The sequence below is a fragment of the Panthera tigris genome, chromosome D1 (genome assembly GCF_018350195.1).
Source record: "Panthera tigris isolate Pti1 chromosome D1, P.tigris_Pti1_mat1.1, whole genome shotgun sequence".
NCBI lineage: Eukaryota > Metazoa > Chordata > Mammalia > Carnivora > Felidae > Panthera > Panthera tigris.
In genome coordinates, this window is record NC_056669.1 from 73,827,185 (window position 1) to 73,845,472 (window position 18,288).

Sequence of the window (18,288 nt, forward strand, 5' to 3'; positions counted from 1 at the left end):
TACCCAATCATTCGATGATCATAAAAACCGAGAGGCGTTACTAGCAGGCGTGAGCACAAAGGCCAGTTAATTTGAAGGACAGTAAAATTCCATCCTTAAAAAAAGATGGGTCAGAATCAAAGTCATTCCTTAAGATTATTTTGTGAAAGAGAACAATTTAAAAACCTACAATGTTAGAAGTATCCTATGGAAATAACCCCAGGAAGCCAAATGAATCAGCTACTCATACCCTTCATACACCAAAAAAAAAAAAAAGTTAAAATCCAGTATCAATTTAGATAAAGGCCTTTTTTTTTAAAGCTTTCAAAATTTATTATTATTTTGGATTTCTGCAGCAGAAAAGGTTTTAAACATTTAGCACAGCAAGCCCCTTGGCAAGCCCTCACTGACTGCCCACAAGGGAAGAAAATGCTACTTTACCCTGAAGACAAGGCAGGTCTTCCCAAAGGCAGTCTGTGAAAGACTGTGGAGGAGAGGTGCCCAAAGCCACACACAAGCGTGAACCAGTATGCCCACATTGAGCGGGGTGCCATATTCGGGAAGGTCAATTTTTGTATGCTAAACTCATGAATCCAGGATGACGAGAGAGGGAAGACCAGTATTAGACAAGACAGTCAAAAAAACCTTGTCATGTTTACTAGTCTCAATCCTCAAAGGAATGTTACTCAATAGGAAGCTTATTTTCCTTAAGTTTTTTTTCTCTTTATTAAATATGGACCAACAACAAATGGAAAAATGTAGAAATAATTCTGCTGCAGCATTTACAAGATTTTCTGCTAATATTAAAAAATATATATAGTCTTAATGTTTGTTTATTTTGAGAGAGAGAGAGAGAGAGAGAGAGAGAGAGAGAGAGAGAGAGAATATGAATGAGCGAGCAGGGGAGGGGCAGAGAGAGGGAGCAAGAGAATCCCAAGCAGGCTTCGTGCTATCAGCACAAAGCCTGATGTGGGGTCGAATTCACCAACCATGAGATAATGACCTGAGCGAAACCAAGAGTAGGACGCTTAACTGACTGAACCACTCAGGTGCCCCTCTGCTCCTAACATTTTAAAACAAGACTTAACAAACACAAAACCAGTTTCTGAAATGTCTTTTAACAGTACCCTACCAAACTAAATGTTTCTGATCCTTGTTTATGATTGAGTTTAGGAACAAAATCTTAAAAGGATATGATTAAATTCTGATGCTGAGATAATACAGCATTAAGGAAGATTTCCAAAAGAAATTCTAGAGTAGGTATTGGCTTTAACTTTAGGGGTACCATTCATAATTTTCTAGTAAAGAATGGAGGCCAGATTGCCTCCTGTTGTGTCACACATAGCATATGATAACCCAATAATTAAGGACATACTTTTAGTTATTTTAGACAAAATTACACGAATTACATAAGACTGTGTAGGTGTGCTACTATGGACCTTGCTAACGTATAATAGTTTGTCCAAAATTATTTCACATATAAGGGTATTCATATATTAAAGGCATCAGGATGAATGTGATGAGTATCATCAATTGAATACTTAACATATTTTCCTAAGCATCTTGTTTAATAATAGCTCCAGCTATGATTTTCCCAAAAGATGACAAGAAACAAAAAATAACAGTGGAGATAAGCACTCATTCTCCAATGTTGCTATTAAACTATAATAAACTAAAAATGATACTATATGTATGTTAAAGGGTCTAAAGTCTAGTATGCAGAATTGTAAATCAACTGTAATCATCTACATAGCCTCCTGAAATAAATCAAACTCCAAAGAGAACTTTCACACTGCTGAGACTAGGATTGAGGGAGTGCCAAACTTTTAAGCCTCCGTGCATTGGACAGGGACAGAGTGGCTGGTGGGGGGCGGGGGGCTGGCGTGGGGTGGGGGGGGGGGGAAGACACCACCTAATGCCTCACCTGGTGCTCCTACCCATCATTTTTTAGGGATCTTGTATGGGTCATTTGTCCTATATCCCACTTGGATATGTCCTATATACAGGATCTTGTATAATATCTATCTTATATACATGTATCTTATATCATGTATCAGTATCATGGACAGAGTCCAATCTTAACTCTGCCAGTAATAAATAAAATAAAAATAAAATCTTTGTGCTAAGTATCAATACGTATTACCACTTAGATTGTTTTTATCTTTTTTGATATGTAAACAGGTTTCTTCCTTCATTACCCACTGACTACCAAAGTATGTAACAAATTCAGTGTGACGTTAAGTAACTTTTCAACAGAGTCTAGACAATGGAAAGAGTCCTCGGGAACTATGGCTTTGAGGTTTTGTGGAAATTCGTTTTGTTTTGTAAATGTAAAATCCATTATAAAAATAAAGTTTGGTTAGCATACACTGAATAGCTACGGCTAAAACTAATAACAGTATTTGCATGTTCTGCTTTAAAAATAGTCCAAAGTTAAATCTGATTTGGGCCCTAACATACCCCTCTGTGAAATAGAAACTGAAGTCCTATGGCAATGTAACAATGTAAAGGAAATGCTGCGAAGTGCGACCAGTAAGTTAGGATACACCCAATGGCTTTAGGCTACTAACTGATAAGATTTTAAAGAAGAAAAACTCTAAGCTAGCCTGCTGAGGAATTTGAAACATGGCTGTGAGATCTAACACATGCATTCATATCACAGGGGAGGGGGACACTGAAGCTAACAGGGCTGGTCAGAAATCACACATAACTGACTCTCCAGCACTATGATGGCCAAAGCTTATATTGGCCATTATTACAATCAGTTAACAACTCTACCAAAACATTCTGAAACGAGCCCTTGCAAAGTAGCTTAATGTTCTGTTAGGAATAGGAGTAAAGGTATCCAAGTGGGATATAGGACAAATGACAAGATAAACTTGTCCAGTCTCAAAAAGAAACTATGGAAAACAAAGTACACCTCATGTGTGTCAAGGGAAAAAAAGTTCCTAATACTTAAGATTTATGTAGTTCTTTGTGTTGGAAATACCAAAAGGAGTTGTACATAAAGATGTGAGGCTTGTTCTTTTTGTCGGCATCTATTAAAATAGAGACATTACGTCATATACATAACGCAAAACTTTCCATTCGGAAAGTGGACGTGGATTTCCATTTGAATACAGGAAAGGTTAACGACATACATCCTAAAGGCACATCTACCCCTTCATAGATGGATTCAAAGAACTCTTTCTCAAGGTGTGAATTATTACATGATTACTTTCAAGGATGAGAATCTTAACAACAGATCCAAAGTGTCCAAAGAACAGATTGTATTCAGGGTCAAGTCCTAGGCCAGAAGCACCTCATTTTGTTATTTTCTCTCCTCAAAGTTTCAAAACACTTAGGTAAATCAGAGTTGAGACAACTGTAACCACTCTCTGATAAAAGGACATCACTGATATGAAGTAAACCTAGAGACCCTGGCACAAAGCAAGTATGGCCGATAGTACATGCTCTGATAAACTTCATAAAGGAGCCAATTAGTCCACTGACTTTCTTCTCCAAAAGATGCTCATCTGTTTTCACATATATCCAGGCTAGGGAAATCTAAGTACCGTATCTGTTAATAGTTCAACACACACAAAGTTCATGAAAGAAAATATGTGACCCACAGCAAAGAGTGAAAAGAGTCAATCAGATTTATTTTTATGCCTGGATAGAAGGCTCATTTATATAACGATAGATCAACCACCTACTTCAAGTTCTGGATTATAGGACATTGACCATTAAGAGTTTTTCCTGCAACAAGGAAGAGTATTCTAATATTTCACATGGAAAAGTGAAACGCACTTTTCACCACAGGAGACTCTGACTTTCCTTATGGGAGAAATACAGTTTTGAAGAGTACTTACCAACAGTGGCCACTGGAGGCTGGGAAGGATACTGAGAACTCGCTGTGGCAGGATACTGACCACCAGGTGGGTAAGGACAGCCTGGGTAGCCACTAAAAAGAGAGCAAAAAACATTAAATGTTAATATGACAAAGATACTAGAGTATCTTTAAGAATCCCATTCAGGAAGTTAAGTTTGACATGTTTTATCAGTTAATGACTTTTAGAGTTACGAGTGTCTTCTCAAGCAAAGTGGTATAGAAATTCCATTAACGACACTGGATTTACTCCTAAGTAAATGGTTAAAATACTCTTGCTTGGCCTGGTTATTTGAGGGTCATCTTCACAGGAGCAGAAAGCAACTAGAGTATTTCTAAGGGCAGTTCAATGGTATCAGAACTGGAAGCAAAATATATATACATATATATATATATATGTATATATATTTGCCTGTGGTTCATTGATAAGCTTTGTGAATATCTGATCTGAAAATTCTCTTTAAAGTTTTAAAAATTTTCTTCTCACTCTATGGATAGTTTGTGTCACTCATGTATTCGTATCAGAGAAGGAACTTTCCTCAGAAGTATTCTCCTCCAATCTTTTATCCAACACTGTTTTATAAATATCATTAACAAATGATCATCTGACAAATGGTCATACTTTTCTACTCAACACTAAATACCATTTTGATGTCACTTCCAACTAATGGCCCTAAATTTGCATTCTGGAAAACCACTTGAATAGCAGGAGACTTCCAACATTTCCCCCTCTGTCTTGTCTTCTCTTCTTTGGGTGATCTTTTAAATTCCTTCAACCATTCTTCACAGGACATGATTTTTAGGTCTAATCACTCTCCTCTGAATGTTCACTAGTTTGCTAGTGTTTCACTTACGATGGAGAAGAAAAGTAAAACAAGATGACTACTAGCTACCTGTTAGTTTGATAACGAATTGTGATTAGTCACCAGATCTATGACATTTGCAATTCTGATCAATATGCCTTTTACAAGTCCATTAAAATTACTGATTAAAAACAGCCAGTTCAGGAGCAAGAGCTCTGAGTTTGGAGTCAGTAATCCCCTTTCAGTGTAGTGGCTCAAAGATTCTACCAGCTCACACTTTGTAACTTGTCCCCAAGAAAAACATTTTGTACAGTGTGTTCAAGATTCAGTGTAATCACAATACCATCTATCAGTATAAAAAACAAAATCAAAGAAGAAAAAAATGAAGCATTTATGTTCTTAGCAGATACATGCCAAAGGCTACTGAATGGTACTTTTATTTCTAGTCTTTAGTAGCCCTGCTACCATGGTGCAAGGAAATGGTGCCAATCTTACATTTCTTAATCTACAATTTTGAAAACTGGGATAGCAGTGCCTGGGTGGGTGGCTCAGTCAGTTAAGTAACTCTTGATTTCAGCTCGGGTCGTGATCTCGTTTGTGAGGTGGAGCCTGGCATTGGGCTCCGTGCTGACAGCATGGAGCCTGCTTGGGATTCATTCTTATTCTCTCTCTTTCTTTCTTTCTCTCTCTCTCTCTCTCTCTCTCTCTCTCTCTCTCTCTCTCTCTCCCCTCCCCACCTCCCTGCTCACATGCATGGGTGCTGTCTCTTTCTTTAAATAAATGAATAAACATTAAAAAAAAAAAAACTGGGATAAATATGTTTTCTTCCGGGGTTACTCCCATTTTGCACCTTTTTAAAGACAATCTGTGATTACTGCTGAATTTTTCAGTAACTTGGTATAAAACTTTTCTAGGTCTACAGGTATTAGCTTCCAAAAACTCCTTTGTCCCTTAGTTTGTTCCATTTTTTTTCTTCGTGGTTATTCTCTATGTTCAGGGTTAATAATTTTTCTTGAGTAAAGAATTAGTTGAATAGTACTATTTTCTATCTTTGTGCATTATTAAACTAGTTGCCTTAGGCAGCAAATCTTTTCCAAACTTTTAAAGAGCCTTTTTTAAACTAAGTATTTAAAAAGAATTTTCCAACACTCTAATGTTCCTTTTTCTTGACATACTCCTTCAAATTTTACTTTTTATTATATTTTTTTTTTTTTAATTTTTTTTTCAACGTTTTTTATTTATTTTTGGGACAGAGAGAGACAGAGCATGAACGGGGGAGGGGCAGAGAGAGAGGGAGACACAGAATCGGAAACAGGCTCCAGGCTCCGAGCCATCAGCCCAGAGCCTGACGCGGGGCTCGAACTCACGGACCGTGAGATCGTGACCTGGCTGAAGTCGGACGCTTAACCGACTGCGCCACCCAGGCGCCCCAAACTTTTTATTATATTTAAGTCACTGTTTCTAAGTGCTTGTGTAGGTGCTAAGATATGAATCCATTTCTTCCTCAGTCCTGATTGGATCAAGGAAACAACAAATGCTAAGTAAAAATTCAAGAGATGTAGAATGGAAAATCACTATCAGAGATCAGGGAAGGTTTTGGGAGATCTGTAACATCTATGAAGGTTGTACCTTTATTCTCTTTAATTCCTTTACTCATAACCCTATATTCTCTAGCCACACTACATACAGTGTTTCCCTATTCTTTCCTGGGATTTGGGGGAGCTATCACACTTTTGCTTACATAAAATGAGTGGGTTGGACTTAAGAATTGGTAAGTATCCCCTAAGTTGTAAAATGTTGTAACTTTTTGCTGCTCTTTGCTTTGGTATTCGGAAATACCAAATTTCCTTTTTTTTTTTTTTTTTAATGTTTATTTATTTTGAGAGCAGGCAGAGGGCAGAGAAAGAGAATCCCAAGCAGGCTCTGTGCTGTCTGTGCAAAGCCTGATGTGCGGCTTGATCTCATGAACTATGAGATCGTGACCTGAGATGAAAACAAGAGTTGGATATGTAACCAACTGAGCCACCCAGGCGCCCCTGAATCTCCTTCTGTAAGGTCATCCTCATGAATCAGTTCTCTCATTTATGAAGCTATTGCTGAGCTCCACTTCTGAAGCAGATGTGAAGTTCTATTTATCGCAGCACTTACCATTTTCTGTCTTTTCTGATACCAGGAACTGGTTCCTAATATCTTATTACATGCTTGCTAGTACACATACCCAAACTGGAACAACTATTCTTGACATACCTTTTAGGTGCCTTGTATACATGCTGCAGGTGCTAAATTAAACTTTCAAAGGATCTTAAGATTTGGAAGAGAACTTAGAGATCATCTAGTCCAACTTTCTATAGCAAGAATAAAGACTCATATTCACTGTTTTAAGATAAAGATTCTTCTTGAGTCACTGATTTATTAATTCTCCTTTAGGACAAAGGGAGAAGAGAAAGAGGTTCTGAAGTTCTTCGGCCAAAACCTTTTACATACAGAAAGAAACAGATGGCAATTTGAATATAGTTACCCTTAATGACTCATTAGCATATTATTTATATTTTGAGATTAAAAGTTACATTTCAAAGGAAAAAACCCATCAAATTTCTGAAAAATAGCTGTCTCAAAAAGGAACTTCTTGGGTGTCTGGGTGGCACAGTTGGTTAAGATTCAGCTTTTGATTTCAGCTCAGGTCATGATCTCACAGTTGCTGACCTAGAGCCCTGCATTGGGCTCTGTGCTGGGGCAGCACAGAGCCTGCTTGAGATTCTCTCTTCCTCTCTCAAAAATAAACAAACATTAAAAAAAAAAAAAAAAAAAAAAACTTAAAAAAGGACTTGTTACAAATAACCTCACAAAAGACACTTTTATAGTTACCTGAGTAAGATTTACAGTTTTGTAATATTTTCCACCTTCATTTTTTATCTATGAATTTCTTTGAAATGGCTTTATTGTTCTGAAGCCCACTTTCTTACTATATTTCCAACAACCAAATCCTCAGGTCCAAAGTTCTTTCTTATTAGCAACTATTAATTGTAAAGCCTTGTAATTTCAAGGCTTCAGACAAGAAGATCCAATTTCTAGAAGTAAATCGGAAAATTAAAGGCCTCAAGAAATCTAAAACTTACAGCCTGTTTATATATTACAATCATAGGAATCGTTATTGCCCCTGACAGATGTTCATCTAGTCTCTGTTTACATCTCTAATGTAACAGAATGCTTACTATCTTATAAAGCAAGTCTCTGAAATTAAGAAAGACCCAGAAATAAATGAGACTGCTAAATTTCACTTATAAAATCCTGTATATTTTATATGTACATACATCATATATATGTAGCCAGGAAAGCTCGCTACATTTATCTGTGAGGGTTATATGAAGCTAAAGAGTTAAGCAGGGTTAAAAATTTCTTGTTAATAAAGTGGCTAGAAATCTCATCTGGGCACCAGTATATGCCAGTCTTGCATTTTAAGTCAGCCCAAAGACCACCTTTGGAATGTATTCCTAGATTACCACTGAAACAAGTACACATGTGAACCATGGGTTAATAATTATTTCTCATTGATTTTCTAGTGTGTCTTACTCATAAGACTGATGTATTAATTTAACTTACCTGAGTTATGTTATCATCAAATGGAAAATAAAGGTTGGTAGTACATGTAGTCTATGAATTAAATAAATAAATGCCTGGGGACAAGACTGACCCCATCATGTAAACCATTAATTCATTCCCTGTAATTTACAAAAAAGGGAAGGTTTTTGTTTTTTTTTTTAATAGGGTATTAAAGTATTTTTCTCCTTAGTTGAATTCATTAGATTTAGTATTCCATTAACCTTTCAGCTATCTACACTAAATATATAAAGTTCTTAAAAGGGAAGTAGCAAGCAAGGATTTCAAGGTCCAAAGCCAATCAAGATCATTATCATTATCCCACGCCTTCCTTCTATGTAAACATATTGGAGCTGCACTTATCTAGAATTGAAAAAAAAATCCTGACCTATATACATACCATAACATTTCACCAATAAACCATTTTACCTTCCATTAAACTGAAACTAAGTTTACTTTGATGCCCTATGCTAGCACCCATTATTTTGATTCTAGAACTAACAGAATTTCTAATATAATTATTCAAAAGATTAATTTTTCATTACCTGGGGTTGGGAGGATATCCAGATGGATATGCAGAGATTCCACTTGGCATGCCTGGTATATAGGAAGCTAAAAATAATTTTTGACATTTTAAAATAATTTGCATAGTCCTGGATACATAGGCTATCAAATAAGACATACATCACTGTCAAACCACTGCAAAATTTCACACAGGTAAAGAATCCAAATCTCAGCACCAAAACAAAACAAACACTCCATCCATATTAGTTCCTTACTGCAAGCAGTAAGTATCTTCAAACCACATAATTCTCAAAGCATCAAATATGAGTTATGACCTTACACATGACAATCCCAACAAGGAATAACTGACAAACAGGTCAACCTGCTCAGCTCTCGACACTCTCCTGAGACAGTAGCTGGTTAAACTGGAATTTAGAGGAAGGTAATTCTGCCCTCATCTGGTCCAAGGTCAGCTTCTTATAAAGTGACCTTTTTATTATGTCTAAGAAATATTTTCATATTTCTTGTAAGACTATGTTGACCAATTTGCACAGCTGGTTTTGTTGGTTTGATTGAGAACTCTCAAACAGTTCAAATCAACTACAAGAAGTCCTTTATGAAACTTAAAAACTTATATTCAGCTAGACTGGTTAAAAACAAAACAAAAGCTTGGAAATACTAGGGGAAAGTTCAAATCTAGCAAGTTTAAGGAATGGTGTATATATATAAAGTTTACTTATTCATTTTTGACAGAGAGCATGAACGAGAGCGAGCACACGAGCAGGGGAAGGGGAGGGAGGGAGGGAGGGAGGGAGGGAGGGAGGGAGGGAGAGAGAGCGAGAGAGAGAGAATCCCAAGCTCTGTGCTGTCAGTGCAAAGCCAGACTTGGCGCTCAACCAGGAACTGTGAGATCATGACCTGAGCCAAAACCAAGAGTTGGATGCTCAACCGACTGAGCCACCCAGGTGCCCTGATTTATATATTTTTTAATGTTTTTTTTTTAATTTATTTTTGAGACACAGAGAGATACAGAGCGCGAGTGGGGAAGGGGCAGAGAGAGAGGGAGACAACAGAATTGGAAGCAGGCTCCAGGCTCTGAACTGTCGGCACAGAGCCCAACGCAGGGCTTGAACTCACGAACTGTGAGATCATGACCTGAGCTGAAGCTGGATGCTCAACCAACTGAGCCACCCAGGCACCCCTGATTTACATGTTTTTTAAAGAGAACACTAAAGACCTAGAACTAGTTAGTGGTGCCAGGAGACTAATCAACACAGATGAAGAAAAAATTAGTTTCGGCCTTAATTGGAAATGACTTGTCTGAGAATCAATTTATCCTCAGTGAAATTTTTCACACTGAATGCAATGGTGAATTAGCTCTTAATCCAATCATAAATATTCTAGTGCCCTCTATGTGACCGGCACCAGGAATTTGATGAAAAATAAAGAATTCCTGGCTTCAAGTTGCTTATGGTCTAGTGGGAGAGAAAAGCCAGAATAATAGAGTGAAAAGTACTATGACAGGAGAAGTACAGAGCGCCATATATGTGTATGTGTGTGTGTCCAACTGAACCACCCAGGTGCCACAAGAAATGAACTTTTTAAGCACAGAATGTTAAGTGGCTGGGAGAAGTATGCTGGACTCTGACCAAGGGCCTTAGAAATCTTTACCAGAGTTGCTGAGTATATACCTACAAGTAGCACTGTTCATAGTCTTCCTGTTAGAATGAACTATAGATATCACAGGTAAATTTCTTCTTAAGTATAATGAAGCTACTAGGATGGTGATGTTCAATGCTATTTCAGAAAGGGAAAAATACCTCGCAAAATGTCTCAGTTGCTGGATTCCATAAGACATTTTTTCTTCCTGGGCAAAACACAGTTTCGTTTTGTTTTTTAAAGTTTATTTACTTATTTTGAGAAAGAAAGAAAGAGAGAGCACGTGTGCATGCATACACATGAGAGTGGGGGAGGAAGAAAGGAAAGAGGAGAGAGAGATTCCAAGCAGGCTCTGAACTGTCAGCACAGAGCCTGATGTGGGGTTCAAACTCACGAACTGTGAGACCGTGACCTGAGCCAAAATCAAGAGTCAGACACTTAACTGATTCAGCCACCCAGGCACCCTGAGCACAGCTGATCTTTAGGAACATGCAAACATGAGGCTTCTATTAAGTGTCAGCAACACACATAGTCAATTACTGACCCCCATGCTAGTTTCTCTTGTACACATAAACCATCACCTCATGGTTAAAAGCAATTCCGCATCATCATAAGCAATTTTCCTTTTCTAAGGTTCTGAAAAGCTACTCATTCCTTCAAATTTTGATTCTTAGAAACAACAAATGTTATTTGAATCCAAGAGTGTCACGGAAGAAGATAATGAGGTAAAGTAAATTCGCAGCCAGAATAAAATGGAATACAAATACACATAATGTACGGAGTTATTAGAGGGATTAAAGAAGAATGAATACAAAGTGCTTAGCTGTAGGGGCGCCTGGGTGGCTCAGTCGGTTAAGCGGCCGGCTTTGGCCCAGGTCATGATCTCGCGGTCCATGAGTTCGAGCCCCGCGTCGGGCTCTGTGCTGACAGCCCAGAGCCTGGAGCCTGTTTCAGATTCTGTGTCTCCCTCTCTCTGACCCTCCCCCGTTCATGCTTTGTTTCTCTCTGTCTCAAAAATAAATAAACACTAAAAAAAAAAAAAAATTAAAAAAATAAGTGCTTAGCTGTATAGTTAAGAGTATACAGTTATAGTTAACAACTCCGTAAATGTTGACTATTACTGTTAGTTGTCCAAAAAACGAGTTTTGGCCATAACATGTTTTAATGTGACTCATACCTAGCTCAAAGTCATCCTAAAACAGGAGATCAAAAATGTTCTCAGTAATAATAACAGAAGTATACAATTTCTGAACTAGAAGATAATATTTAAGTATATATCCAAATTTCTGGGTTATTCTTTGGTGTGTGGGGGGGGAATTTAGACCTTCATCTCTTTACAGTCATAGCTAATAATTGATATTGTTTAAATGTAAAGAAAGTATTAAAACTGGAATCAATGGACAATAAATTGGTCTCTTCTAGTAATTTATTTACATCAGCTCTAGATTTTTAATGTGATACAGTGAGTGCAAAACTGAACTGCAATAATAATCTCTTTAGTGTGGTCTCTTTCTGGAATGCTGCATTTCCAATGTCAATATAAATAAAACTGGAAGAAATTTAGGAAATTAGAACACTACCTAAACTTCTGAAAAGGTTATCTTAAGTGGTCACTAGCTATGTTATTTGAGCAAATGTACATGAACGACAAACTAGGAAGTATTTGCTATTTGAAACTTAAATGAGCAAGAGTGTCTAATCTCAGGTACTAGAGTCAACTGAATTTATTAAGATGAAAACAAATTTCTGGCACAAAAGAATCACACTACAACTTTTAGTAAAAGAACTACTAATATCTAAAACCAAACAATCTGCAAAGGCAGGGAAGGAAAAGAAAATGGGTTCAGAAATTCTTTCTGTTAGAATCCCATTAGGCTAGTGCATTAAGATGGTCCTCAAGACAGAATGGACTAAAAAGAGGATAATTCCCAGTATGAGAAGAATGAAAGTTCACACAATCTAACTTAAGTTTGCTTAATTATAACCTTAAAATTTGTTAAAAAAAAAAAAAATCACAGCTCAAAACACAATGAAATCAATACTAAAAGTCAAAACAAATAAGTACAACCAACTCTCAATTATTCTAGGGTGATTTGAAAGTATTAATAAGAATTACTTTAAAAAAAAGATAATAGAGATATAGTCCACTAATTAGGGGAGAGTACTGACTTCATGCTCCCACTTTCTCCACACCAGGTAAAATCAAGAATTGGCTGTACTAAAGAGAAGAAGGCTGAGAGCTAGCTGTCCAGTTGTGTAATAGCCAGAATGGCAGAATGTGAATCATTTAGTTAATTCTGTAATTGATTCTTATCTACAACACTGATTCTACAGTCGCAGAGGAAAGGTCAGACTACCTTGGAACTTATATCTGTTTCCAAACCGATCCTATAAGGCTATTCCATGGCATGCATAATTAATAATTCTAGCTCTATTCCAGCATTCTTTCTCCTCCATTCTGGAATCCAGCACACCCATAGTTAGATTTCTACCCACAAACGAAAGCCCAAATGCCAGTCTTTGGTGGCAATCTGTACATGCAGATGTGCGGCCTCAGAATACCTCCAAAAAATCCACTAAATGGGTAAGCTAAAAAGTGAAGTCATTAAAAAAATTTTTTTTACAAGGTTTTCTGTTTTGTTTTTACAAATTTAAAAATCAAATCTTAATTCTACTTACTATTTGGTGGCCCTGTTGCCTGGTATGATGGATAAGATGCCGAAATAGTAGGACGAGAGAAGACTGGAGGTTCATCTCCAAACACCACAATCATGACCTGAATAAGCCCCAACAAGTCTGACTGTGGCTAAAAACAGAAAACAAATTTAAGTCAGCTACAGACTTCCTTTTTGGCAAAAAGGAGAAGAATGGCCATTTCTTACTCGTTTTCAACTGAGCTTGGTAACTTTTTTTGTAGGACCCCAAACATGAAAATTCTACTGAATTAACTTAATAAAGCTAGGTGATTTTCACTTATCACTTATGTGTAGCAAAACTGTTGCTTCATGTATATAAAAATGACACTAGCCAAAGCAGTATAATGCAAAATTCAGACAGTACTGTTCATTTGACTCTGTACAGCTAACTAAAACTTATTATATTGCCTATGGACAAATTAAGTTTTCTGGTACCAATTCAGGATGAATGTAAACACTAGTCACAAATAATATTTAAGGTCTTTAAAAGATAACAATGCTACCTTGGAAACATGTTCCGAGACTAATTTTCATCAGACAGTATTATGAACTCTAAAATTATAGGTATGCTCTGCCTTAAAATCACTAGATCACTGTACAAAAGATACAAATTGTTACAGAATCTTTCCTTCCAAAAATGCTTGTTTTTCCAAAAGGTTGCTAAATTTTTCTCTCAAGTATCTATCGACCACTACTAGAAGATAAACTATGCTAGGCAAAGTTGTTCGGGGCAGCTTATTTGATGGTTCCATTTTCACCCCTTGTTATATTTTGCATACATCTCATCTCATATACTTCATTCACTAGTTCATCAGGTTCGGAAGGTTACTTAATCGTCTTGATCAGCTAATCGTCATCTTCACACCTTCTCTTCTCCTAATAGAAGTGTTCACTAACAATTTTTAACTTTCCAAAGCACCAAACTCATCTCTTGCGTTTGATTTTCCCCTAACTTACAGACAATGACAATAACACTACAGAAAGCTTCTTGTGAAAACTTGCCAACTCCCACTATTCCCATACCTTTTGTCTGTGAATGTAAAAGCTGAGACTGGGAGTAAGCATGTGCAGTATGTGTAGCACGGAGGGGCATGGGCTAGGATCGGACCTGGCTGAGGCAGCGTGGCTACAGAGGACACTTTTTTTCTCCTGTTAATTATTTGGTTCAACAAAACTCTCAGCCTAAATCATAACTTCATACGTTTTAAAAATTGAGATATAATTTGCATACCTTAAAATTTACCTTCTAAAGTACACATAGTTCAGTGTTTTTTTCCATCACCACTATCTAATTCCAGAAGATTTTCATCACCCCCAAAAGAAACCCGTACCCATTAGTAGTCACTTCCCATCCCCCCCAACCCCCCCCCCCCAGCCCTTGGCAACCATTAATCTACTTTCTGTCAATGGATTTACCTATTCCGCACATTTCATATAAATGGAATCACACAGTATGTGACCGTTTATATCTGACATCTTTCGCTTAGTGTAAGATTTTCAAAGTTCATCCAGGTTGGAGTATGAATCAGTACTTCGTTCATGTATTTTCATGACCAGTTTGGCCAGACCTAGTTTTATTTTAATTCTTTATCATACCATTAATCTCACACAAAATTCTTTGAAGAAAAATTAATCTTTAATATCAGCTTCCTGGCATAATGCAAAGTAATAGGTCATGAATTCAAACTATTTCAGAATGACTAATTCAGAATGATACAGGATATGAAAAAAGTAGGAATACTGCAGCCTAAGGACCAACTGAAATAGACCACACCTTTAAAAAATTGCTTTCCCACTGAAAATCCTGCATGTAAAATGCCTCTCTTCTTGAAACCCCCTTTTACTTGTTTTTCCAGCAAGCAATAAAAAGGTCAGATTTTACATTCTAGGTAGTACAAGATACATATTCAGGATTAGGATCAATAAGCAATTTCAATAGGAAGACCAAGCTGAATGACAGCAGCCCCACTTTATGTTCTGTCATGCTAGATTATTGCAGCAGCCTCCCAAGCGGCCTCCAGTTTTACTTACTTAGCACCGGGAGTTTTCTATGAAAGTTCAAGCTCCTTCTTCCATAACAGAGAGCTGTTGCTGAGAATCAACTGTTTGGGCAGGGACCATATACTCCAGCCCTTCTTGCAAGTGGGTTTTATCAATGGACCATAAGCAGAAGTGACAACTTCTAAGCCAAGGTGGATAAGAAGGGAGTTGTTCCTTTACCACTCTCTCAATGCTTGTCTTCCTTAATGCAGGGGACTCCTACATCCCGGAAGATGGTGGTACCACAAACTGGGAAGAGCCTCTGTCCCTGGCACCAAGTAGAGGAAAGCTGCTTGCCATGAGGAACACTCCCAGTGGACTATAACGTGGGCAAGAAACTTCTACAGTATTAAGCCTCTTAGCAGTTTGGGATTTACATTTTAAAGCAGTTAGTGACTATTAGAGAGCAAATCAATGTATTCATCTGGTACACTTCATCAGACATTATGCCTAATATTCATTGCTTCTAATACACTACTCTTGTTCAAGTCTAAAAAATGACTCCCAACTGTCTACTGAAGGACAAAGTCCTTAGCTAACAGTCAGGATACTTCATGGTATAGCCCCGAATACCATAAAGTTAGCCATCGTTGTGCCTTTTCTGTGAGATTTGTGAAATCTGTCATACATACAGAATGCATATGTAACTTTAAAGAGTAATAATCAAGAAAATGCCTGGGAGCCATTATCCCTGTTAAGAAATAGAAGACTGACAGTAATTTAGGAGCTCCAGACTGCATCCCCTCTATCTACTCAAGAGGTAAACCACTTCTCTGATTTAGTGGATAATCATTCCTTCTGTTTTACTTTAAATGTACTACCTTATGAATGATTTCCTAAAGTTTAAACTGGCCTGTTTTTGAACTTCATACGAATTTAACCAAAAGCTGTGTATCTATTGAGATTTGTTGCTTTTGTTTAGTCATGTTTGTAAGATACATTCCTCTTAAAGAGTATAGCTATATTTAACTCGTTTTCATTGGTGTATACAGTAGTAAAAATACTACAACTTCCTTATTCCTTTTCCTGTTCTTAATGGTCAGCAAAGTTGCATCCAATCTTCGGGAATGGAGGCTATAGCGATTCTTGCTGTATTTCTTAGTACGTATGTACAGGGTTACTCTTGTGCAGCGGTTCTCAACTGGGGGTGACAGATTTGCCTCCTGGGGGCTCTTCAGAAATGCCGAGAGACATTTTGGTCGTCACGACTGGGCATTATGCTATCGGCATCTTGTGGGTAAAGGCCAGAGATCCTGCATTTTACAACGGAGAGGATAGCCCTTCCACAATAAAGAATTAACCAACCTATGATGTCAAAGTGCTGAGGCATATACCTACGTGTGGAAGTGCTAGGTCATAGGGTGTGTGCCCACAACTTTACTAGGTAATGCCAAACTGGTTTTACCTCCCATTGGTGGCACTGAGGTATTCTCTTTCTCCATACCCTAACTTTTAGCACTGTCAATTGGTAGTACAAATTTGATGGATATGTAGTGTTATCTCACTGTGATTTTAATTTACATATTTCCCTCACTACTAGCAGGGTTAAACATCTTTCCATGTTTACTGGAAATGAGGATTTCTCTTTTGTGAAGTACTTGTTCAACAGTTTTATTTAAGGGTCCCTGGGTGGCTCAGTTGGTTAAACTTCTGACTCTAGATTTTGGCTCAGGTCATGGTGTCATAGTTCATGAGATTGAGCCCAACATCTGGCTCTGAGCTGACAGCTCCGAGCCTGCTTAGGATTCTCTCTCCCTCTCCCCCACTCTCTCTCTCTCTCAAAATAAATAAACTTAAAAAAATATTAAGTCTTTAAAAAAAAAAAAAAAAAAGAGTTTTACCTATTTTTCTACTGGGTTCTTTATGATTCCCAAGTTATTTTTACATTCTGGATGGTATTATTCTACATTATTCTGAGGGTATTAAGTATTACAGATATATTCTTCCAGTTTGTGGTTTTTTCATACTTTTCAATGTGTCTTTAATAGAAGTTCTCAATTTGTATAAGTTTAAGGTAAAACTTATTATTCTTTCCTTTCCAAAGCATTAGTAAATGCTTTGCGTCTTGTTATAAGCAAAAACAAAAACAGGGGTATCTGCGTGGCTCAGTCGATTAAGCAACTGAGTCTTGATTTTGGCTCAGGTCATGATCTCATGGTTGTGGGATGAAGCCCTGCATCAGGCTCCAACGCTGAGCATGGATTCTCTTCCTCCCTCTCCCTCTCTCAAAATAAATAAAATAAACTTAGGAAAAAAAAAAAACTTACTGCAAGATCAGGAAGGTAATCTTCTATACTGTTTTTTTCCTTTTGCCTTTCACAATCTACCTAAAATTTTTGTGTATTCTATGAATAGGAATCCAACTGCCCCAGCTCTATTACTGAAAAGTTTGTCTTACCTCCTGTCTTAATTACTAGTTTTATAATACATTTTGACATCTGGAAGGCAAGTCCCTTCTACCTTATTCTTCTTGGAGAGTGCCTTAGCTATGCTCAATCTTTTGCATCTCAATATAAATTTTAGATTCAGCTTATCAAGTTTACAAAAGTAACAAACGAATATACAAAGAAACAAAAACTATTAGGACAAAGACCAAAGTGTAAAGAACCATGAATAAGGTTCTCTCTCCTTTAAGTCTTCTTTCTTTAAGGTCTTTCAATAAAATTAAAATTTTTTTCCATAATGGATTTGTAAATCTTTTGTAAGGTTTATTCATAAGTCATTAGCATTAAAAAATATAAAGTATTCATTTATCAGTTCATTACTTCTCTATTCTGCTGAATCCAATCTGCTACTAACCCTGTGTGTTGAGTTCTTAATTTGTATTATTCTCTTTTCCAGGTCTAAGATTTCCACTTGGTTCCTTTTTAACATAATTCTCCACCTTGAACATATTAATCACAATCATTTTCGAGTCTGTGTCTGGTAACTGGAATACCTGGGGGTTGTGGTGTCCAGTTTCTACTGTCTCTTTCCCCCTCTTTGTCCTCTTTCTTGACGTGCTTGATAATTTTAAATTGTATGCTGGACACTGAAAAATTACAGAGGCTCTATACACTATCTTTCTCTCGGAAGGGTTTACCTTATCTTATGGCAGGCAGATACTATGAGAATCACCTTAATATAATCAAGACTGAGCTGA

At 37.1% G+C, this 18,288-nt stretch overlaps 1 protein-coding gene across 1 annotated transcript in view; it reads right to left on the reverse strand.

Moving 5' to 3' along the window:
• TSG101 (tumor susceptibility 101) overlaps positions 1 to 18,288 on the reverse strand; it is a 40,515-nt gene that overhangs the window by 11,534 nt on the left and 10,693 nt on the right. The window contains exons 5-7 of the mRNA XM_042957444.1: positions 13,090 to 13,216; positions 8,793 to 8,859; positions 3,831 to 3,922 (exon numbers count right to left, since the gene is read on the reverse strand). Of these exons, the coding sequence (XP_042813378.1) occupies positions 3,831 to 3,922; positions 8,793 to 8,859; positions 13,090 to 13,216 (286 nt within the window). The remainder of the gene's footprint in view (positions 1 to 3,830; positions 3,923 to 8,792; positions 8,860 to 13,089; positions 13,217 to 18,288) is intronic.